Source organism: Hippocampus zosterae, chromosome 1, assembly GCF_025434085.1.
Source record: "Hippocampus zosterae strain Florida chromosome 1, ASM2543408v3, whole genome shotgun sequence".
NCBI classification, from domain to species: Eukaryota; Metazoa; Chordata; class Actinopteri; order Syngnathiformes; family Syngnathidae; genus Hippocampus; species Hippocampus zosterae.
Window position 1 is genome coordinate 8,000,755 of NC_067451.1, and position 23,105 is coordinate 8,023,859.

Below are 23,105 nucleotides of genomic sequence, written 5' to 3' on the forward strand. Positions count from 1 at the left end.
CCAACACGTGTTCCATTGCGCCCAACCTGCGGGCCAGACGGCACTGATTTTATGACAGGGGCCGAGGGCCGGACGAAATTCGACCGCGGACCGGACTTTGGACATGCCTGTTTTAAGTGGTCTGCATATTTGTGGCGCTGCCGTTGTATGGCTTCGTAGTGCGACATTCTTTGCAAATTACCGAGGTTTTATCAAGCTTTCCATCTTTCTTTTAGAAGCCGTAGTATTTCCAAACATAAGATCTGAACATTGCGGAAGCATTAAATACAGTAGTTTCCTCGCTGCTGCTTGCGCGAACTTCCATAGTGTTTCGCTAGTTGTGTTCTGGACTGTATGTGACGCACGGCTCCCGTCCGTATTCAACACAAAACCCAAAACAATGATGGTGCATTCATTGCGCCTAGGAAAGGGCAGATATGTGACGTTTAACATGAATAAAACGGCGCTTAAATCGGATTTTACCTATACCCATCAATGCATCGTGATGAATCGCGATTTCACCCGTCAACCGCGTCGTACCCAGTGAATGAGCCGATGCACTCGCATCGCGCACGTGCGCATCGATGTATCGCTTCACAGTGCAGAGGTACCGGGTTCGATTCCAGCTCCGGCCTCCCTGTGTGGAGTTTGCATGTTCTCCCGGGGCCTGCGTGGGTTTTCTCCGGGTGCTCCGGTTTCCTCCCACATTCCAAAAACATGCGTGGCAGGCTGATTGAACACTCTAAATTGTCCCTAGGTGTGAGTGTGAGCGCGGATGGTTGTTTGTCTATGTGTGCCCTGCGATTGGCTGGCAACCGATTCAGGGTGTCCCCCATCTACTGCCCGGAGACAGCTGGGATAGGCTCCAGCACCCCCCGCGACCCTAGTGAGGATCAAGCGGTTAGGAAGATGAATGAATGAATGAATGAATGAATGAATGAATGAATGAATGAATGAATGAATGAATTTCCACACCCTTACTTGACATACGAGTTTATTTCAGTCTGTGCCCAAGCTCACAAGTGCAGCCAATCAATTTGGCTTTTACCTTACTCCGAGATCAGTGCAGGAATCACTTTGCATTGGTCAAGTCAAGTCAAGTCAAGTCAAGTCAACAGTATTTCTAGAGCACTTTCAAACAGCCATCGCTGCATACATGCTTGGTGTGTTTGCCACCTTGAATGAACGTCTGAAAGTGCATCGTGAATGTCGTTCTCCTAAACCCCAGAAGGGCACCACTTGAAGTGTTCACTGCAGAGCTCGCTCCGATCGCAGAACCTCGTTCAGGCGACGGCTCGTAGCCGAAAGCAGTCCAGTAGCTTGGCGTCGCTCACGCCCACTCACCCGCCCAGCTCAGCGGGAAGAAAGAAGCCGTGTATACATTTGCCACTGGGATTCTCGCTCACACCTGCCGGCTCGCTCTCGGTCGTTGTCACGGCGTTTTTGAAAGCGAACTCTAGATGATTATTATATGAATGTGTTTTGTCGGTGTTTGGCCAGGAGGCAGGCTGTTGGAAGTGGAACATGACTAAATTGAACGTGTGTCACGAGGTAAGAAGCTAACGCGACCGCGCTCACGTTCAATGTCAGGAATGTCAGGATTGTCCTTGTAAAGCACTTTGGAAGTAAAGTTAACGTCGCTCACACCATCAGGTTGAAAGTACTGTACTTTGTTGTACATCACATTAGTTTCGCGATGCAGTGGTCTGCGCTTGTTACCTTTTTACTTGGTGATGTAATCCCCTGTCATATTTTCCTTTACAACATGTCTGAAGAGGTGTACTTACGTGTACATTTGTGGTCTAAACCTGCTTGACAAACGGCAATAATCATGATATATTCAGGAAAAATAGTTGTTTATTCCTTGAAGTCTTATCATTTCGCTCGTTCCTACCGACTGCTGTCAGGCTGATGAATAAAAAATAACAATCATAATAATAATAATAATTTTTATCCATTTGTGTTCATATTGTATTTAATTGAAAGATGTTTGTTGTTTTTTTTTCTCTTTCTCCTTTCTTCTTTCTACATACATTCTTGCTGCTGGAGGCTGTAAATTTCCCCATTGTGGGACGAATAAAGGATATCTTATCTTATTTATCTAGTTGCATAGCAGGTGTTTTGAAATCGAAATCGTCATTTTAAAAGCGAAGCAGTCAAGTGTCATGCAGGACTGGTGTCGCATGCGACATATTTTAAATCTTAACTACAAACTACAAATTTTCCTCTTGAAAGTAATCCCTTCGGGAATCTTTGAATATATTTTTCCAGCTTTCTCTGCCATGCCTTCATGCACTCCTGGAAGGATTGTACCGGGATCCTCCGCAGCTCAGTTGTCCTGGCCCATCTTGATGTCGTCCACCTCTTCGACACTGGTCTCCTTGGTGACCACCTTGATCTTGGGAAAGAGGAAGAGAGAATCACACTGAGCCAGGTCAGGTGAGTTGGGAGGTCATTTCAGGATGATCGGGAAGTGCCAGATGCTCGGGGCGTTGTAAGAAGGCGTGTTGTCCTCGTAACGATGTTCACAATTGTCCATACGCCACAGGCGGTCTTTGAAGACCTGCTTGTTGGTTGCCCGGCACACAAAATGTATTTAAACCGCCGTCCTGGATTCTTTCTGACACACCTCAGACAATACAGACAGTACGAAATAACTTTTCTATTATGTGGAGTTCACATGAGTTCATATGGTTGTTGTTAGTGTTGACATTTTGTAATGGCCATCAGCTGATCAGAAATCGAGAAAAGGAAAATGACAGCACTTGATTGTTGGACTAGGTGGCAACTGGAAAGTTGTTGTCAAGGTGCATCGCTGTCATGCCATTCCGGTACACGCCTGAACGGTGCCTGACTGAGGAAATAGCCAGACAAACGAGTTTAGCATAATGGAAAAGCCACCAAGGACGGCATAATAATAGAATTAAGTGAGTCATTGTCACACTGCTGTTGACCCTCGTTTGCGGCAGGAAGACTTTGACGTCGTCCATCGATTCAAGGTGAAGAATGTCGGGGTGGCCATCGATGGTTGAGCGCTGACTGAGGGGGATCAACCGCACTAACAAGGAACATTCTGGATTCAACACTGGTCTGTTTCACACGCACGCGCGCGCACACTCACACACACACACACACACCCACACATAATTGAATGGACAAAAAAAACATTAGCACTGGTAACCAAACCATCACCCAGGTAACATCTGCTTCTCCTTTCTTAGCTGCCTGCAACCTGTTCTAAAATTGGCTATTGACTTAGCCCAAGGCAGGAGAAGCAGAAATTCATCCTCACTTCCTTGTTTTCCACCAATCATTCATCATTCAAATAGACGCGGATCAGAATCGCGATTGTTTGCTCCACTTTCTGTTCTGTGTCAAGGTCAGCTTGGGTGTAGATTGCTCTTGTTTTGGCCCTTAATGTGAAGATGGGATTCTGCTGTAGGATCTATTATAGTGTGATAGGGGCACAACTGGCCACACAAAAATCCTTACAAATCCGTCAGTATTTTTTAAAACTCTATTCAATTGTTTTGCGCATCTTTACCCACGCTAACGGACTCCGTTCCGGAGTGCTAAATTCAAGGTGAAGAATGTCAGGGTGGCCTTTGCAGCCTTTGATTTTTTTGTCCGTGGCCCCTAAAAGAAGAATTTTAGACACCCCTCTTTGTTTTATGAAATGATGATCTGAAAAAAAAATCACTGTATTTCCACAGGAGCACATCTGTCAGGCTTCCTCAACGGCAGACAAGCCCTAAAGGGTCCAGGAAAAGATGCAGGCTGACCAAGAAGCGGCAGCCGCATTGCGGGTTGATGGCGTGGCCCAAACTGGAATCGTCACGCTCGAGCTTGGCCACATCGCAGACACTGCTGATGAGGAAGGACTGCTGGGCAGCCAATCAGGACTCTCACAAAGTCAAGCGACTGCCCACCTACCCGAGCCTCTGCTGGTGGATTTTTCGTCGACGTCTGGGAGCGACGCACCAGAGGTGGACCTGTCCTCTCAAAACTTGGACTTCGCCTTTGACTCGGACTATGGCAGCACTCACTCCAGCCCCGGTTCTGCCAGCACCGCTTTCAGTGGCGACCTAAGTGAACTCACTGGAAGTTCCTTTGAAAAGACCAACTCTGTTTCTCCTGTCAACCTCTTTGAACACACTTTGGGAGGAAATAAGTCCAAAAAAAGGGCAAAAAAAAAAACCCATACCAAATCTAGCAAGAAAAAGGAAAACGCCAGCCCACCAAATGAGATTGTGAGTACTGGCAGTAGTGCGGACCATGAAGAAGAACATGGAAGCACACGCTCCCAGCGCAGCGTCGCAGACAGCGTCAGCTGTTGCTACAGGTCCATGCACAGGGGGTGTCTGCAGTGTGGGGAGGAGACGCCGGCCATGTTGACTGGACTGGTGCTGTCCTTAGCTTTCTGTATCGCCATCATCGTCCTTATTCCTACCATGGGAAGGGTGAGTACCGCATTGTGTGTGATATAATACATACAGAAAAAATGAACAACCACTAGCTCAATGCTAACATATAGTGCAAAACACCATAGACAAGCTCATGTGAATTAGCATAGATCCAACTGTAATTTCAACCTTCAAACAACTGCTACTTCATCAAAAGTGAACTCAAACTTGTATGTTTAAACAGCATTATTGTGAAATTTGCTTAAATCGTACTGTTCTAATGTTGACACAAAGTTAGAAAAGAAGCGTTGGCGAGCGATCGCGTTCAACGGTTTCATGTTGCGCACAGAACCTTGACATTCACGTGGGAGCTCTGTCGGTGTTGTGCGTGGTTCTGTGTCTGAGCGCCGGCCTGCTGGTGTGCCTACCGTGGCTGGCCACCGTGAGGCGCTGCGCCGGCGCCCTGGCCCTCTTCGTCTGGGGGACGCTGTACATCACCGCCATTGTATTCATCTTCACCGGAGGACCCGTCACAACGTGGGAACAGGTGGGGAGGCGTCACGAGAGCCGAGTCGTCTCGAAAGAAACTCACACCCGTCTGTCCTGACTTGCGCCTCCTCAGGTGGCTTTCTTCCTCTTCCTGTCATTGAGCGTGTACACGGTGCTCCCTCTCTCACTGGCCTGGGCTCTCATGGTTGGGATTTGGACCAGCGTTTCGCACATCATCATCATCAGTGTATATGTCCCGGTCACAAGTCCGGAGACTCCAGACCTGGCTGTGCAGGTGCGTCCAACTTAATGAGGGTTGCCAAGAAAGGAAAAGAAAAAAAAATCAATGGGAATTTAAAATGGGGTGTTCAATTACAATAAATCCAGCAGGGCTCTGTCTTGAGCTCCCTCCAGGAGTGAAAGTCTGTGAGTAATTGACACTGACAAAGCAAACAAAAAGTTTTTTTATGGCCTATTGCTGCCACAAGATGTGGAAATGCACTACTTATGTTGAAATGAAATTCCTCAACTCACTTCACCATTGACACCAAGTTATCACCAGAGTCATACTGTTCCTGTATGACACATTGGAAACTTTCCTTGGGAATTGTGAGAATGGAAAGCTATCATTCATTCATTCATTCATTCATCTTCCGAGCCGCTTGATCCTCACTAGGGTCGCGGGGGGTCCTGGAGCCCATCCCAGCCGTCTCCGGGCAGTAGGCGGGGGACACCCTGAATTGGTTGCCAGCCAATCGCAGGGCACACAGAAACGAACAACCATTCTCACTCACACCTAGGGACAATTTAGTGTTCAATCAGCCTGCCACGCATGTTTTTGGAATGTGCGAGGAAACCGGAGCACCCGGAGAAAACCCACGCAGGCCCGGGGAGAACATGCAAACTCCACACAGGGAGGCCGGAGCTGGAATCGAACCCGGTACCTCTGCACTGTGAAGCCGACGTGCTAACCACTGGACTACCAGGCCAGACCCAACTGTCTTTGGGCAGTAGGCGGGGGTCACCCTGAACTGGTTGCCAGCCAATGGAAAGCTATCATATATGCCATAAAATCCCGTGAATAATACACACTCGTTTATACTGCGCCCTCCCAAATTCACCCTTTAAAAACATTTTTTCTCGTGCCTGTGTATAATACGATCCCCCAGTTTGCTGGTGTCCTTTGTTATCAGAGTGAATAATACGAATGAATAAAAATACAAATCAATAATGCGTTTAAATCCAGGTTAGAAACTACGCGCTTATCCCATACGTATGATTAAGGTCTTTCAAAGTATTTTTAAAATCATGGTTTCAAAAATTTTGATCATCCCCGTCAACTTTGGAATTTTTTCAATCCTAACCTTGACCAACTTTTCACTTTGGCGCTCATGTTGGACTTATGTCCACAGCTGGTGGCAAACGGCATACTGTTCTTATGTGTGAACTGCATCGGAGTCTTCCACCTGTGGACTACCGAAAACGATCTTAGGAAATCCAATCGCAAGAGAGAGAAGTTCAGCACTATCCGCTCCCAAAAGGAAATCAGAAAATACCAGCAGGTTTGATCGGATCCAATTTTTAATGACTCCTGAGCGACCCGTTGGAAACAATTGTTGTTCGTTCGTTCCAGGAGCGTCTGCTGTTGTCGGTGTTGCCGCGTTACATCGCCATAGAGCTGAAAACGGAGGTGATTAAGAGGCTTACTAAGCCCACGAGTGAGAAAGAAAATCGACACAACTTCCACAGTCTGTATATACGGCAGCACAAAGACGTCAGGTGAGGAGGGAAACAGAATGCTGTCACGACTTCTGTTTGTGCAATGCTCAACGTGTGTGTGTGTGTATGTGTGTGTGTGTGTGTGTGTGTGCGTCCAGCATTCTGTATGCGGATATTGTGGGCTTCACGAAACTGGCTAGTAGCTGCACACCAGAGGAGCTTGTTGCTATGCTCAATAAGCTCTTTGGCAGGTTTGACGACATCGCCAAGGTAACAACATGTCTGGTCCGAGAGTGTGCGCGTGCATGCGTGTGTGTGTGTGTGTTTGACAGCGCACCATCACATTTGCTGCATATGCTGTCGCTGTCTGCAGAAGAACGGATGCCTTCGCATCAAAATTTTGGGCGACTGCTACTACTGCGTGTCAGGACTGCCTGACCCGATCCCCACGCACGCCAGCAACTGTGTTCAGATGGGCTTGGACATGTGCACAGCTATCAGGTAAGCTCATTTGCTAGCGAGACCTTTACTGCACAACTATCTCTTAACATCCTACACCAGAGGTCTCCAACACCCGGGCCGCGGACCTGTAGCGGTCCGTGGGTCATTTGGTACCGGGCCGCACAGAAAGAATAAGTAACTTGCGTTACTTCCGTTTTATTCATTTTGGAATCCGAAAGATGTTTTATTTTGAAAAATTACCGGATCCTCTGTTACATCCGTTGATAATATGTCACTTCTGACACAGGTGAAGGTGCGCTTCTCAGTCACGAGATAGCTTACCGCTAAAATGAAAGCCAGGAGCTAGCAAAATGACTAAAAAAAACAAAGGTCTTTGGGAAGGGGGAAAGGCCCAGCCAGGAGACAGAGGAGGAGCCTACGACTTTCAAGAAAAAGAAGGCTACATTTAATAGACAGTGTCAGGAGTCCTACTTAAAATACGGATTGATCAGAATGGGAGATTTCCATGCATCAAGCCTAGTGTGCATAATATGGGGCGATCGTGAGTCATATTTTTCATGCACTTTGTATTTGTGGTCTATCTTAATTTGAAGGGGGGCGGCCCGGTAGTCCAGTGGCCAGCACGTCGGCTTCACAGTGCAGAGGTACTGGGTTCGATTCCAGCTCCGGCCTCCCTGTGTGGAGTTTGCATGTTCTCCCCGGGCCTGCGTGGGTTTTCTCCGGGTGCTCCGGTTTCCTCCCACATTCCAAAAACATGCATGGCAGGCTGATTGGACGTTCTAAATTTTCCCTAGGTGTGAATGTGAGCGTGGATGGTTGTTCGTCTCTGTGTGCCCTGCGATTGGCTGGCAACTGATTCATGGTGTCCCCCGCCCACTGCCCGAAGACGGCTGGGATAGGCAAATATTGTCTGAAGCAAAAAAGATTGGGGACCCCTGTCCTACACCACCCTGATGTGGCCCGAAGTTTTTCAAGTCACAAATTGTTATTTGGTTGAGTTTTTGCTTTTTTTTTCTTCTTTGTTTGGATTAAGAGGCAGGTTGAGAAAGTAGAGTGGCTGATACGCTTTCAGCCGTTTTAGCGAACGGGACGAACTGTCCAAGGCACAGATGCAAAATGAGAACTCTCGCAAGGAGCATGGGGCATACGCTGACAATGAGCTGATAACGTGTAAACGGACTCTTCTCCTTTTCTTGGCTCTCAGTAAACTGCGAGAGGCCACAGGAGTGGAGATCAGCATGCGCGTCGGCGTTCACACGGGCAACGTGCTCTCTGGTGTGATCGGCTTGCAAAAATGGCAGTACGACGTGTGGTCGCATGACGTGACGCTCGCCAATCACATGGAATCCGAAGGCGTTCCTGGGTGAGCGCATTCAAATGAAGATAATCACGTCTCGGCATTTGCGCTAGGGAAAGCAACAAAAATGTGCTTTTTCTTTCTGCAAGGCGAGTTCACATCACGGAAGAGACTCTGCAACACTTGAACGGAGCGTACCAAGTGGAGGACGGCGACGGTAGGAGTCGGGATCCTCTTCTACAAGGAAGGAAAACCTTCTTGGTTCTGGACCCCAACAACTCCGACAACCTTTTCCAACGATCGACAACGGTGGGAGTTCTTGCGCCACACTGCGGCGCGGAGACGCAAGCGTGTGACGGAGTGGCTCATTCATTTCCAGGCCAACCTCACCACCGTTGAGAACACGCAGCGGGCGTCCATGCGCATGTCTCAGTACCTTCAGTCGTGGCGGAACATCCGACCCTTCGCCGACCTCAGCAACGATCACGCCAAGCTCCCCAAGAAGATCAACGAGGTCGCAGCGAACCAACAGCAGTCATTTGCTGTACGTTGACCACACGCTACACTTTGCAAACGCGCATAGACTCACGTGTCCTGACTAGAAAATGTCTGTTTCAGGAAAGACCACCTTTTCAGAACAACCCATCCTGGTATGCTCCATTGATTTTCAATTTTAATGTTCAAGCTGATTACACAGGCAAAATTACACAGCCTAAAAATGTCAATGCAGTCAAATGCACTACTCACTAAAAGTGGCCAAAATGTTTTAGGATGAATCTGAAATGCACTATAACCTTGACAGGCAAATTTCAAGTAGTCCTAACTAGATATGAGTACCTGTACCATCGATGGAATTTGTGCTTTTTGTCTCAGTTTGTTTGTAGATAACCGTGTGAGGGGTTCGCTGGACACGATGGACATTGCAGGGTAAGTTTTATTATTTTTCTCCTCTTTCGTTGGCTCACGCTCTGATCTACGTGTGCGCGCGCGTGTGTGTGTGTGTGTGTTCCCATAGGTGGAGGGCCAAAAGACTTAACTGTTTCACGCTGCTGTTTAATGACATACGCCTGGAGAAGCAGGTGATGTCACTTCCCCAACAGGAAGTGAGCCAGCCACTGTGGTGCTTTTGTGTTACATCGTGTGTGTGTGTGTTACAGTTTCGCCTGTCAGAGGTGAAGGGCTTACACCAGTCCATGACCTGCCTCGCTTTCGTCTTTGTCACGCTTTTTTCTGTCCAGATGCTCGTTTCTGAAAAGTGAGTGGCACCCAAATTGTTATTATTCTATCGGATAATCCTGCATTCGCATGAACTATTTTTACATTTAGATTTAATCGGGAATGACCAACGAGCTTCCTTTTTTACATAATCAACAGTTTTTATTTCTTCTTATCACATTATCTAGAAACATTTTCGGTGGGGCAATTTCAAAGAAGTGTAAATTTCAAATTAAACTTGGCATTTTTTTGTATCAAACACATAAGGCATTAAATTAAAAAAACATCGACAACCCTTTGTGCAACTGTAGCTAGTATTTTAGCATGCAACATAATGCACAAGGTTCGTGGCTGCGCATTTGAGCTTAGATCAACTCACTAAGAATGCGACAAATATTCGTTATCCTGATTAATGTTCTCATTAATTACAGTAAAAGTGTTGAGATGATTCACTTGTTAGATAATAACCTTCAGGGGGTAGGAACATTTTCTCAAATTTATACTTTTTAGTTGATGGGAAACATTAATATTCCAAATCCATTAGTACTTAATACGTTCATTTAACAAATGTGTTTGTATCTTTGACAGGAACTTTCAATTGGCCGTTTCCTACAGTGCCACCTTTCCTGTGCTGGTACTTCTTTTGTCCATCGCGTTCTGTGGCTACTTACAGGTATGCTAAGCCAAACTCGCCGATAAAATAAGTCAACGGGTATTTAAGATAAAAAATATATATATATATATATTTTTTTTTGTCTGAAGAAATGTCATTCCAAGACACGGCCCCGCATTCATTGGATGTCAGGACTGTGTCGTACGGTGTCCACCAGGGCGGCGCTGCGGCTGTTTATCGTGTGCCTGAGCTTACTCATCACACTGCTGATGGCCATCCTCAACTTTGTGAGCATTTTGACCTTATTTTAAAATATGCAGCGGAATCTCTTTTCGTGAACTTGATTCATTCCGACACTCTGTTTGAGAACCAGAGCAATGATCCACTTTAAAATGAAGGGTGCTGTCAGGCTGATGAATAAAAAATAACAATCATAATAATAATAATAATTAAATTATGTGAAGTAAAATTGTAAATAGTACTGCGATTTATCCATTGTGTTCATATTGTATTTAATTGAAAGATGTTTGTTGTTGTTTTTTTTCTCTCTCTCCTTTCTTCTTTCTACATACATTCTTGCTGCTGGAGGCTGTAAATTTCCCCAGTGTGGGACGAATAAAGGATATTTTATCTTATCTTATCTTATAGAATGAATTCGTTCCAGCCCATTTGCGTGTTGTTAAAAAGAAACACCGCGCGCAAAAGAAATGAATGAAAATGCACATTATCATGACAAAATACACGTTGTGTTAATAATATTCTGAACGCTTCTATCATTTGAGGTCTTGTTTGAAAACAGTCCCTTTCTTGAGTCACTTCAACTACCTTGTGCGTAAGAGTTGGACGCAACGTTCGCACATTTAGCTATTCCTTCCTTCCTTCATTGTACCTCCTCCTCAGGTCTTCATCCCAGGAAACAACTGCACCGAAATCAGCGACAGGAGGGCGCTGGAGGATCTCAAACTCTACACTGTACCTGTGAGTTAGCAATGATCATATGTAGCTTCCTCTTGGTGTACATATATGGCAAGACATTTGAGAATTTATTCAAGTGCGCAGAATCATCCATACTCTTTTTCCTCACTAGTTTGACTATTCAGATTCATAAAACTTCATTTATCCCCGTGGGGCAATGAGAGTTTTTAATTATTGAGAGTACACTGACAATTAGGGGCATTAGAAGAGATAATGAATATGCACTTAAATGTTTTTGCATTTTCCTTCCAGTACTACCTGTACTGCTGCCTGGTGGCCATGCTGGGAGTCATCGTCTTCATCAGGATATGTTTGTCGGTAAAGGCGCTGCTCCTCACGCTGGCCGTGGTGGTTTACTTGGCCCTCTTCCTCCACGTATACGCTAACCGCTCGTCCTGCCTCATCGACCTGCTGTACAACACCACCACCAAGTGAGCGAGCGGCTTTTGTTTGATGCCGACGGGGTGCGCAGGTGCGTTTGCCCCGGAAGACAGGCTCTGACTCTTTTCAATCTGTGCGCTCTTCCCAGGCCCGGTGTGCTGAAGGACCCTCAGATCATGTCTGGCGTTTGGCTGGTCATCTTTTATATTGTCTGCATCATACTGGCCAGACAGGTGCGTACGTGCGTACGTTTATGCAATAAACGTAGACTTGTGTTCCGCCCTACATAGAACGCAATCAGGACCGTTCATAAATTAGGATTTCTGGAACACACCAATTCACTCTTATTAAATCAAATCCAATAAAATTCACAGATAGTCCAAGATCCAAAATGACAAGCTACCAGAAAACATTTGAAATCCGTCTGGGAATAGGGAAGGGAAGCATGATTTATGGCTCAACAAAAATCTCTATTACTATTATTTAAGAATGAATGAAAAATATGTATGACAGCAAACATATAAGCCTACTAGAACAGCTGAACTTTATTTGGGGTTCTTCAGTGGCTTTTCAAGTGGTGGCAGTTGTGTGCTGATTCCCATTTAAATGAGTTTGAATGTGATTGTTTAAATCTGAACACAAACACATTGCCAGTTAAAAGAAAATCTTCATTTTTAATACCCCTCTTGAATTGATGTATTGGAGTTGTACAGGTTATTGATTACCAGAGGTTTATTTACTGTATCTCACTTTTTTTTCATATCACAAAAACCTGGCATTTAAACGGGTGTGCAGTACATATTGCAATTCTTGACAGATTAATAATGAACCACCGCATTAGTAAAAGATCTAAATAGGTTTTAAGGCATAGTGTTTCAGTATGGGATAGATATGGAATTTATATTGCAGATTTTTCACATCAGGTTGTTTTTTTTTCCTCGCACCGTGTGTTCGAAGTAAAACGTTTAATCAATCAATCAACGCCGTCAGGATGAACTGGGCTGCCGCGTAGACTTCCTGTTGGAACACTGTTTCAAGTTGGAACAAGAGGAGATGGAGACAGTGGAGAATGTCAATAAGCTTCTGCTCCAGAACGTTCTGCCCCTTCACGTGGCTTCCTTCTTCATGGGCAAAACTGTTCGCAATCAGGTGATGTTTTGTTTTGGGGGAAGGTTGTAGCCTTCTTGAGAATTGTAACAGCTGTTGTTATGCCCATTGTTCTCTCCTACTTGCCCCCACCGGTGGCTCAACCCCTCTATCGTGATTCAAAAAAGGCCTTGTGATCATTTCTGTTCTGAATTGGTGCTATATTTCAAAGTGACATGCTGCTGAAATTTGATGGTCTATCTTTGGTTTCAGGACCTATACAGCCAGTCGTACGAGTGCGTGTGCATCATGTTCGCCTCCGTGCCTCAGTTTAAGGAGTTCTACAGTGAGAGCAGCGCCACTAGAGATGGTCTGGAGTGTTTACGTTTCCTCAACGAGATCATTGCTGACTTTGACGAGGTGTGAGGGATTAGTAGTGTCTGAAGGTTTTACCCAAGCATCAGCGCCCGACTTCTTGCCTCACCGTCTCGCGTGTCATTCTCTTGCTCAGCTTTTATCCAAGCCAAAGTTCTCATCGGTGGAGAAGATAAAGACCATCGGCAGTACGTACATGGCAGCCGTGGGGCTGACGCACTCATGGGATGAGAGAAAGGTATATTCATCACAAACTCTGACTCCATCTCCGAGGTTCCAAGGTTTTACAGTGAATCCCTCTTACAGGGATAGGAAAAAAAATATCATTAACCGACACAAAACAAAAGAGAATTTATAATTGTACATTAAAACACAAAAATGTTCGACTAAATTATGTACTCTACGAAGGTCTGCTAGCTTGATGCTAAAATATACTGTAATGCCTGTAACGCCGTAATTTGGCTACTAGAAATTAGCATAGATGTACAGTATAAAGGTTCAAACATGCAACTTTAACAAACACAGCAGAATTCAACATATATGTTGAAACAGTACAGTACTGGAGCTATTACACTTCCTCTCTCTTCTTAATTACACTGCATCTCCCATCCAGTAGTACTCAGTGCTGCCTGGCATGTTGTGGCCCAAAATGGTACTACTGTACTGTATGTTACATATACAGCACATTTGACAATAAAGTTGTATCCAATCCAATCCAACACTGAAGGGGCACAAGTCAAAATTCCGACTGACCGGTATTTATACAGTTGACCCCCCCACCCCCCAAAAAAGAAACCGCTAAAAAAATCGGCAATTTTGCCTGTACGTTCACATTGAAATGCCTCGCTTGAAACAAGAATTCTTGGTCCCTCTGCAGAAATGTGACATGTCCTACAGTCACGTGCGCTCCATGGTGGAGTTTGCCATCGCTTTAATGAGCAAACTGGAGCTCATCAACACGCACTCCTTCAACAGCTTTAAACTGCGGATAGGTGAGCCCGTTTTCCCACCGTGTGGTAATTGCAATTGACGTCGGCACCTCAGTTTTTTAGTGGGTTGGCTCAAGGACGTGAGTCATAGTTACCATTCATGTTTTGGTTCTTCAATGAAAGAATTGACCAATCAATGTTCATTCGCAGGAATAAACCAGGGCCCCGTCATTGCTGGAGTCATCGGTGCTCATAAACCGCAGTACGACATCTGGGGGAACTCGGTCAACGTGGCCAGCAGGATGGACAGCACGGGAGTGTTGGACAGGATCCAGGTCAGTCCATCACCACTAACTTCCCTCCTTCCCCGCTTGACCACGCCCGCTTCCGTCTCTGCGTCCAGGTGACAGAGGAGACGGCCCAGGCGGTCCAGAGCGTGGGCTACGGTATCACACTCCGAGGAGTCATCAACGTCAAGGGGAAAGGGGAGCTGACCACGTACTTTGTCAATACAGAGCACTCATCTCCGCACGTCTGACGGCCGCAGTTTGTAGTCAGTGCGGTTTGAAAGAGAGACTTTTGCAAGGAGCCCGCCGCCGCATTGCGCTGATGATGATGTCGCTGTCTAGTCCTGCTGCCCGCCCGACTTCTGTCATGATGCACCATGGGTTGCCTCAGTCTTGGGATAAGACACTAAATATGATCCCGATTCGTTGAATGATCATGCCTGTGTGTCTGTATTAACATATGGATACTTTCCTTTTTCCAAATGAGATCCATGATAGTTTACTGAATTAGGTGGACATTTTTTGTTGACAATGGAATGGTCCACGGCAGTGGTTATCAAACTACTTATAACAATAGTACAGGCTCAACAAACATTTGGCTCACAGAGTGCCAAATGTATTGTACTTAAAAGTTAAATAAAACTAAACTGTATTTAAAAAATGTACTTTAATGAATTTTTTAATAAGTTAAGACTCTAATGTTATTCACAATGTGAGCGTTTTTTTGGTGATTCACACTTATCACTCATGTTGCGTGATGGCCATTCTAACTTTACTAGCGAGGGTCCAACTTGCAGACCATTGAAGTAATCTACATGAATTCAATTATAATAGTTGAAAGCAATCAAAATTCCAACCACGTATTTTTTGTAATGCTCCCAATTTCTATGTACTTTTAATTGCAGTAAATTGTGCTCAAGTGATTTTGTACAAAGTGACCAACTTATACCAATGTTATTATCTGTTAAAATACTTGCACTTTATTTTACAATGTACGTTTTCATACATCACTTTAGGCAGCCCTCCAAAAGAAATGTTGAAGTCACGAAAAAATTAATATTGCAATTAGAGCTGTCGGTTTAGCGCGTTTTTATTGGTATTAATTTAAATGAATTTTAACGGGATTACATTTTTTCGCGAGATTAACGCGGCACACATCACAAGCGGATGTTACGTTGCTCTATAAATACACCAGAACAAAAACAACAAGCGCGCTGCAGAAGTCCACGCCCATGTCTGCCACCCAGGGACGGCAGCACGAGACACCGAAAACGGATACTTAAAGAGTTTATGAATGGAAAGTTTACTTTTAAAAAGTTGCCCGATTGCTCCACTGACAAGACCAAAGTTATCTGTTCTTCCATCTCTCTGTATCATACAGGTTTACGATGTATGCCACTGACACGATTGTTACTTGTTTGGAACTATTTTGTGTGGAAGGTTACAGTGTTCTGCGTCCATATAAATAGAGCGGGTGGAGCTTCTCTGTTTGTCTGACAGTGGTAGCGACCTAGCGAAAATAAAACGTCTCCAGTGTTGTCATCGAACCAAGTGTAGTCATTCGAAATGAGGCCTACACAAAAACCGTAGAGAGACTTCCGCACAAGAAGGACCAACACAATCAACATAGCCTGACTGTGTTAGGGGGAGTGACCCCCCCCCCCCCCTTTCATAATGGTTTGCCCCAGCAGCACGGGGGAAGTGCGTGCGCTTTTTTGTACGGCGGGCAGTTTTGAATACAGCGGCACATAATGAACACTGGTGTCTGGTGTCTCGTTATTCTTCAACAAACATACAGAAACAGACTGCTGTGTTCAAAGCAAACTTGAGAAAAACGAAGTATGCAACCATGGTTTAAATGCACTATAGGCTGAGTACTAGTTTACCTTAGATGTGCACTTTATAATGTTATATTGTTCTGTTTTGATTTTATAAAAAAATCTGTTAAAGCAGCTGTTTTGTGACAAAATATTGTTTTCACTGTTGTTGATGGAGAGTAATATTGTGTGAGAGATTATGTGTGAATAACTGCTCCAAGTGAAAAATGTTCATGTAAAATTGAAAATCGAAATTGTTATTTTAGTAAATATTTGCGTTTGGCACATAGAAAACTGATTCATGATTCCATGTTGATGAGAGCATTAAAATGGGGGAAAATAGGACAAAAAATGTAAAAAATTCAGAAACGATAAAAAATCTGTGAGTAATCACGATTAATTTTTAGTCCAATTGAGTTAATTGTGACAGTTGCATTTTTAATTAGATTAAATATTTTAATCGTTTGACAGCTCTAATTGCAATGCAAAATGTTGTAATATATATTTTTAAATACTGTTAGATTATTTATATTTTTAGAGCTAGATGTTGTACAGAATGTGGAAATACTATTTATATACTAATAAAATTGAAATGGAAAAAAAATGCATTTGACATACAAATATACCTTGGAGGAGTTTGTTCCATAGATTTCATAAATGAATAGGAACTCATTTAAAATCCCGCTTCATTTCAAGGTGAACTAAACTATTACGTATGTTTATTTCAATGAAATAAATATCGGTGAGTATGAATGCCAGTTGCTTGCCAATATTTTACGAATTGTACTTGTATCTTAAGGAAGTGTTTTAAAGAAACCACTCATAGAAACGCCCATGTTTTACCTGATTGGCTGTGGAACTTTTACGTCTTTTAATTGGTTAGCACTGCTGTCAGTCTTTGTGCTTCCGGCTTTACCGTTTGGTTTGTTGTGAGAGTTCCTGACTTCTGACTGATTGGCATTTGAGTTGGTAAGTTTTGCCGAAAAGGCTTTTTATCAAAAAATGAAAACATAGTCCGACTCTGTTCAAATTAATAACGTGTTGGCTATATAGTACTTGTCCCAAAAGCAAGCTTCAACTAAATCTGAAAGATAATTGGCACAAGGTTAACCTGAACCTCTTTGCGCGACGTTACTGTGTTTGGTTCTCACTGAAAATATTTTTTAAAAATCGTAAGTGAAAGCTTTCCTTTTTCTGTCGACCAGGTGAGAGTAACCACACGAAATATGTCAGGAGCCCATGACCCCAGAAGGAAATTACGACCCCCGAAAATATTCTTGCTGTCGGCCGAACAACATGTCCAGGGCCATTCGGAAGGTACCATCGTGCTGCCGCGGGGGTCCATGTGCTCGGACAGACAATCGAGTAGGAGCACAGTCGACTTTCTAAATGTCAAGGTAACACTGACCACCATTTTCAAATACCTTCACATATAACGACTTTCTTCCTCAGTAGTACTTAGGGTGTTATTGTGTCAAGTAGGTGTGTCCCCATCTTGGTTTCTCCTCAGGTGCTGGAACTTGACATCATTGTACAATTGGAAAGAAAGTTTCTGGTTGAAGTCCCAACGGACTGTGTTGGCCTATTGGAGCCTGTGGCCCAAGAGGCTCGCCTCGAATTACTACGTAAGTAATGAACGGACAATAGAACGATTCAATGGGAGCCTTTGTTGTGCTATTTTTTTTTTCAGGCACTCGTGAGAAGCTGCACGATTTGGCCAAATTACCCGCTGGTACGCCCTTGTGGGTCCAAATGGAGCAAGTGGACGAGCTTGCTGAGGCCGAACTCAAATATGTCGGGCCGCTGACGACAGGGAGCAGACCTCAGTATTTTGGGGTGCAACTCAAGGTAAAGTCACTTCTGCTTATTCTTCGATTGATCAGGTCGTTCAATCGCCTCTCCTGGGCCGCAGGGCTCCGCGGCGGGCAAAGGCAAGGGCACCGGCGGTGGTCTCTTCACCTGCCCTGACGGCTGTGCCGTCTTCCTTCCGGTCAGCCACATCAAGGTCAGACACTGGTCCAGCGGCAACGAGGCGGACGACCAAGAAAGGAAGCGCCCTTTCCGCCGCAGTACCGTCCACAACCATCACAGCAACAGTCGCCCCGCACACGTGAAGCTGCCCGGCGGCGGTGCCGCACATCACGTCCATGTGCCTCTAACCACCGTTCCTACTCAGTCTCAGTCGTCCGGTGGACCGGCTGAGGAGGCAACTACCGGAACTCAACATCCGCTTCGCGGCACCGCGTGGCCCCTGCCGTACAATGTGGGTCAGCGGGTTACCATCTCCATGGAGGGCTCAACCGTAAGCGGAGAGGTGCGCTTCTGTGGTCCGCTGCCCCATCAGCCCTCCTCATCGATTTACGTGGGCGTTTTGCTGGTTAGTCGTTTCCTTCATTCCAGGGACGCTTTAACGATGGGCAGAATGTGAATCATTGACCATTTCATGTTTCAGGACACTCCTATGGGCAACTGGGACGGCCATTGCAGAGGACAGAAGCTCTGCCAAATTCCTTCTGCCCTCTATGGAAAACTGCTGCCCGTCTCTAAGGTGTCCCCAGGTAAAGGAATTCTATTTGGATGCTTTTCAATGAAATGAAGTGATTCCAGATCTGGCCCCTTGAGTGTGACACCAGTGCACTATAACCATGAGTGATTTGTTCTCATTGAATCACGTCTCATTTTGAGAGAAGGCATGGCCCTCTAAGCACTGTTTGTTTGTTCCTGAATGGTTTACAAATGATGCCTTACACTTGTTATCACCCGCAGAGTCCAAGCATCACGCCATCCCTGCCCCCCAGGTACTCAAATCCATCATAAAGACCTCGCCACCTGCCACCAAACCGGCCCCTGCGTTGACGCCCACCTCTGCCTCCAAAGTGGCTCTGTTGCCACCCACCATAAAACCCCTCAAACCAGTTCCTCCTCCACCGCCGCCAAAGCCGCTCTACGATCACCTGCCTCCACCCCCGCCCCCGCCGCCGCAGCCACCGCCCAAACCCGCCGACCTGGCAGTGGCGCAGCACACCAACGGCACTCAAGCCCCACCCTCGCCGCCTGGCTCGCCGGATACGGACCAGGGTGTGTTCGTGGACGATGTAGAAAACCTGGAGGTGGGCTCCATGGTGGAAGTCAACAACCCACCGCTTTACGGTGTGATCCGCTGGATTGGACACATCGAGGGAGTTCACGAGCCAGTGGCAGGCATCGAGCTGGTAAATTGACCTCGCCCTCTTCCTCCTGCAGCCGAGTGCTTGATTCAGATTGAGAAAACTTTTATTTATGCAAGTTGACAACGGTGTACGTAAGGGAAAATGTATTGACATGATTGTGCAGTTAAGTGCCGCTTACATTTGCCCACGCAGGAGCAGGAGGTGTCGACAGCATCCGACGGCACGTACCTTGGCGAGCGCCACTTCCACTGCCCGCCTAACAAGGGGCTCTTCGTCAAGGTCGCTAACTGTCGGCGAGATTCCAGATTCCCCGCTCCCGAAGCTCGTGTCAATCAAGTGGAGCGCTGCAACTCCATAGGTGAGCAGGTTGCGTTGTGCACTTTTTGCCGTGGGGGCGTGGGGTGTGCAGCAGTTGAGTTGAGTTTTGGCTTTGGCGGACAGCTTTCGCTGAGTGGCACAGCGAGCGCGTGGAGGATGACACTCTCCCCGCCGACGGGGATGAGGCCAAGGAACTGTACCAGGGCTGGAAGAAAGGCATCCAGGGCCACCTCAACTCCTGCTACCTGGACGCCACGCTGTTCAGGTGCCTTGCTGACTAAGATCCCGCCTTCACAGAAGCCTCTAATATGACACTTGATCTCACTCCGTCTCGCCGTCCGCAGCCTCTTCTCCTGTTGCAGCTCGGCAGACTGGCTGCTGTTCTGGCCCTCGGACGACACGGAAGCGGACCCGAGCTCAGGTCAAGCTCAAGACCTGCTGCGCTGCGAGATCGTCAACCCCCTGCGCAGGTCTGTCTGTCACTCAAACTCGGTCTGACCTCTGACCGAGGAAGGGTGCTTGGGAAAAGCGACGAAAGAGCTTGTCGGAGCCTTTTTCGCTCAATTCATGTTCACTCATGTTCTATGAGGTAAATAATTAGACAATATGAACGCTGACATTTTCCATAAGGCCTGCCGGTTTTGCAGGTACGGCTACGTGTGCGCGAGCAAGACCATGGCCTTGAGGCGACTATTGGAGGCATCCAACCAAGACGAAGGCTTCACCAGCCAAGAGAAAGGTAAATGAGCAAGTGTGCCATGCACTTCCTGTTTGGGCACGAGGAATGCCGCCACACCGCTCTGCCTTTCATGTATGCGCAGACCCAGAGGAGTTCCTCAACAAGCTCTTCCTGCTCCTCCGCATCGAGCCGCTCCTCAGGATCAGGTGGCGCCACACCTCCACGCTTCTCTCTTCCGACTGATTTTTATTATTATTATCGTCTTACCATATACCACCAAGCAACATCTTATTTATTGCTGCTGTGACAATTTACGTTTCTTCATGGGATGAATGACGTATGTGTCTTTCTGCCCATCTAGATCGTTGTCTCAAAAGCCACAGGAGTGTCACTTATACCAGCTCTTCCCTCCTCACGTTCCTCGTTCGCCCTCCCCTGCTGACGCTTCCGTTTTGCTGCCCTCGCCGCTGTTCAGCCCCATGAGGGTGGCCAGCGTCCAAACCTTGCTGGAGTCCTCCTTCCTCCACGCCGGACTCAAGTTAGCCGAGGTAAGCGGAGGTACGGCACGGCCGTTGTGACTGGTAAAATCCTTCTATTGTATTTGACCCCCCCCCCACCCCCCATCGCCACAGGCTCCGTCCTGCCTCCTTCTGCTCATGCCCCGCTTTGGGAAGGACTTCAAGATGTTTGACATCATCTTACCCACCTTCAGCCTGGATATCACAGACCTGCTGGATGACAGTAACTGACATTTGATCCCAATGTTCAGTAGGGTTGAAAAGGATACCAAAGTTTCCAGTCAATTTCCATGGGAAGTTCAACTGGGGAATTTTTGAAACGTTCCATATTTGAAACTATTCCGGAAATCTAAAAAAAAAAAAAGTCATACACCACATCATTCCAGTTCAAATGTGATCAATATTGTGTTCATATACCGTTGCTTAACGACATAACACCCCGCCCTCAAATCACGCTCAAAAATGCTGATTTACTCCTGTAATTGCTTAAAATGGTTGCTCTTTGAGCTGAGTGATGCAATAAGTAAAACGATGAGCTGCCTGAGCGGTTTAATTGGTGGAAATGAATCCGAATGCATTTACTTTCACGGTTGACCAATTACTTAGGAACTGAAGCATGACGGCGATCCGTTTTTAAATAAACAGGCTCACTCAAATGTATAGAATCAAACGATTTTCATTTGTTATTGTCTCAAAAATATCCAGACTTTCAATCTTGAGGTGTCATTTGCCTCGCGGCTCCCACGCACCAATTTGTCAAAACTATGAAATTGACCATATTTGAACATACTGTAGATCTCCAACTAAATTAAAGTTTCCTGTTGAGAGTCAACATTCAATTTCGCCAATTCCTGGTTTGTTCCCATTCATTCCCATGGAAACCATTTCTTTAAAAATTATATTAATTTTGCAGCCCTAATGTTTGATCCCATTGTTGTATTTTTATAGCGGCATGCTCCCTTTTGTTAGCATGTAATGTGGGTGTTGTTTGCGCGCACGTGCATTTGTTTAGCTTTGAGGCAGTGCAGCATCTGTCAGGCTTTAGCCCGGTGGGAGTGTGCCGAGTGTTACGAAGACCGAGACATCACACCGGGACACCTCAAACAGTACTGCAACACCTGTAACACTCAGGTACGTGGGCTCAGCCCCGAAGCCGGGCCGCTTGACTGTAAGGCGTCTTAGGAATCAAAGCTCGTCTTTCCCATCAGGTTCATAGTCACAGGAGGCGGACATCTCACTGCCCGCTGGAGATGATCGTCCCAGAGGGGACGTGGAATGCCCCCCTCGACTGCACTCGCCAGCAGATGCTTCTGTTTGCCGTGACGTGCATCGAGACCAGCCACTACGTCAGCTTCGTCAAACACGGGCCTCTGCCCTCCGATTGGCTCTTCTTTGACAGCATGGCTGACCGCCAAGGTGAGAGACAGACTCAGTGTTTATTCTCGTCAAAAAGCCTGAATTAACTGGACAGATTTTTATCCAGGAGGTGAGAATGGCTTCAACGTCCCCTTGGTGAGGCCGTGTCCCGAGGTGGGGTGCTACCTCAGCCTGTCGGAGGAGGAGCTGAGCAGGGTGGATCCCGCCACCCTCCCGGAGCGTGCCCGCCGGCTCTTGTGTGACTCTTACATGTGTTTGTACCACAGCCCCGAACTCAGCCTGTACAAGTGACAAGTACAACTCCTCCAAAAAACATGTCTCAAGTCTTTCACGAGACTGATGACAACAACCCGTTAACGTGTTACAATGACAATTGCACTGCCATTTTATGATGTGTGATGTCATGTTTCACTGTTTTGAATGTTTGCACTACGATAGCCATGATGTCCAAACTTGAATTGTTCATGGGTTGACTTATTAACTGGCGGCAACAACAAAGGATCAAAATAAAAGCTAAATTAATTTAACTAATTTGATGTGGACAATGGAATACTTCTGAATAACCACAAGGGGGCACCGTGAGTCCTTGCGTAATAAACTTGTCAATTCAATTGGACGACGGAAGCAGGGAAGAAGAGTAGTCTCCTGTCATCGTCCTGAAATAATCGCTAGCCTCGTATTGGACATTTTTTAAAGGTAAACAGAGAATTCAATGGAATTGAAAGGCTCGTTTGTTCACAAAGTCGGATTGTTGTAATTTACCGCAGCTTCTTTCGCGGGGACATGCTCGTTTTGGCTTTTTCGAGGTGGCGTGCTAGCAGCGGTTGCTAATTGAGGCTACAGCGTCGCTCTTGACACAAGCAAGATGATGAAAAAAACAATTTGACGGATCTGGCGAGTGTTGCAAAACGATTTAAAAAAGCACCTGCTCTGTCGAGTGATGTTTAAACGTCGCCACTAAATGAAATAATGCAGGTGACCTTTTACCGTGACGTCACGCCAAGCTCCGGGTTGGC

At 46.1% G+C, this 23,105-nt stretch overlaps 2 protein-coding genes across 6 annotated transcripts; both read left to right on the plus strand.

The window, feature by feature from the left end:
* Positions 1 to 1,256: 1,256 nt before the first annotated feature.
* Positions 1,257 to 15,966, plus strand: LOC127597935 (adenylate cyclase type 4-like). Of its 3 annotated transcripts, none has more exons than XM_052061320.1 (28): positions 1,257 to 1,530; positions 2,251 to 2,418; positions 2,949 to 3,067; positions 3,693 to 4,439; positions 4,732 to 4,929; positions 5,005 to 5,166; positions 6,284 to 6,433; positions 6,505 to 6,650; positions 6,749 to 6,860; positions 6,964 to 7,091; positions 8,257 to 8,415; positions 8,499 to 8,658; positions 8,729 to 8,893; positions 8,968 to 8,999; positions 9,223 to 9,276; positions 9,365 to 9,428; positions 9,507 to 9,604; positions 10,153 to 10,237; positions 10,327 to 10,464; positions 11,078 to 11,155; positions 11,405 to 11,583; positions 11,682 to 11,766; positions 12,524 to 12,682; positions 12,893 to 13,039; positions 13,131 to 13,232; positions 13,872 to 13,986; positions 14,134 to 14,258; positions 14,327 to 15,966. In XM_052061320.1, the coding sequence occupies exons 4-28, from the start codon at positions 3,750 to 3,752 to the stop codon at positions 14,459 to 14,461; spliced, it is 3,666 nt and encodes a 1,221-aa protein (XP_051917280.1). In that variant the 5' UTR covers positions 1,257 to 1,530; positions 2,251 to 2,418; positions 2,949 to 3,067; positions 3,693 to 3,749; the 3' UTR covers positions 14,462 to 15,966. The 3 variants fall into 3 exon arrangements, with proteins under 3 accessions (XP_051917280.1, XP_051917290.1, XP_051917299.1); XM_052061330.1 differs by having other exon boundaries at positions 2,251 to 2,413; XM_052061339.1 differs by having other exon boundaries at positions 2,251 to 2,413; positions 2,953 to 3,067.
* Positions 15,967 to 16,882: 916 nt separating this feature from the next.
* si:cabz01101003.1 (ubiquitin carboxyl-terminal hydrolase CYLD) lies at positions 16,883 to 22,616 on the plus strand. 3 transcript variants are annotated; one of them, XM_052061437.1, is made up of 17 exons: positions 16,883 to 16,996; positions 17,233 to 17,424; positions 17,538 to 17,652; positions 17,718 to 17,875; positions 17,940 to 18,404; positions 18,480 to 18,585; positions 18,794 to 19,239; positions 19,390 to 19,555; positions 19,639 to 19,780; positions 19,860 to 19,985; positions 20,163 to 20,254; positions 20,337 to 20,400; positions 20,556 to 20,742; positions 20,827 to 20,935; positions 21,725 to 21,843; positions 21,921 to 22,128; positions 22,196 to 22,616. In XM_052061437.1, the coding sequence occupies exons 2-17, from the start codon at positions 17,254 to 17,256 to the stop codon at positions 22,378 to 22,380; spliced, it is 2,859 nt and encodes a 952-aa protein (XP_051917397.1). In that variant the 5' UTR covers positions 16,883 to 16,996; positions 17,233 to 17,253; the 3' UTR covers positions 22,381 to 22,616. The 3 variants fall into 3 exon arrangements, 2 of the variants coding, with proteins under 2 accessions (XP_051917397.1, XP_051917408.1); XR_007961825.1 differs by lacking the exons at positions 21,921 to 22,128; positions 22,196 to 22,616 and having other exon boundaries at positions 20,556 to 20,752; XM_052061448.1 differs by lacking the exons at positions 21,725 to 21,843; positions 21,921 to 22,128; positions 22,196 to 22,616 and having other exon boundaries at positions 20,556 to 20,752; positions 20,827 to 21,147.
* Positions 22,617 to 23,105: the final 489 nt, after the last annotated feature.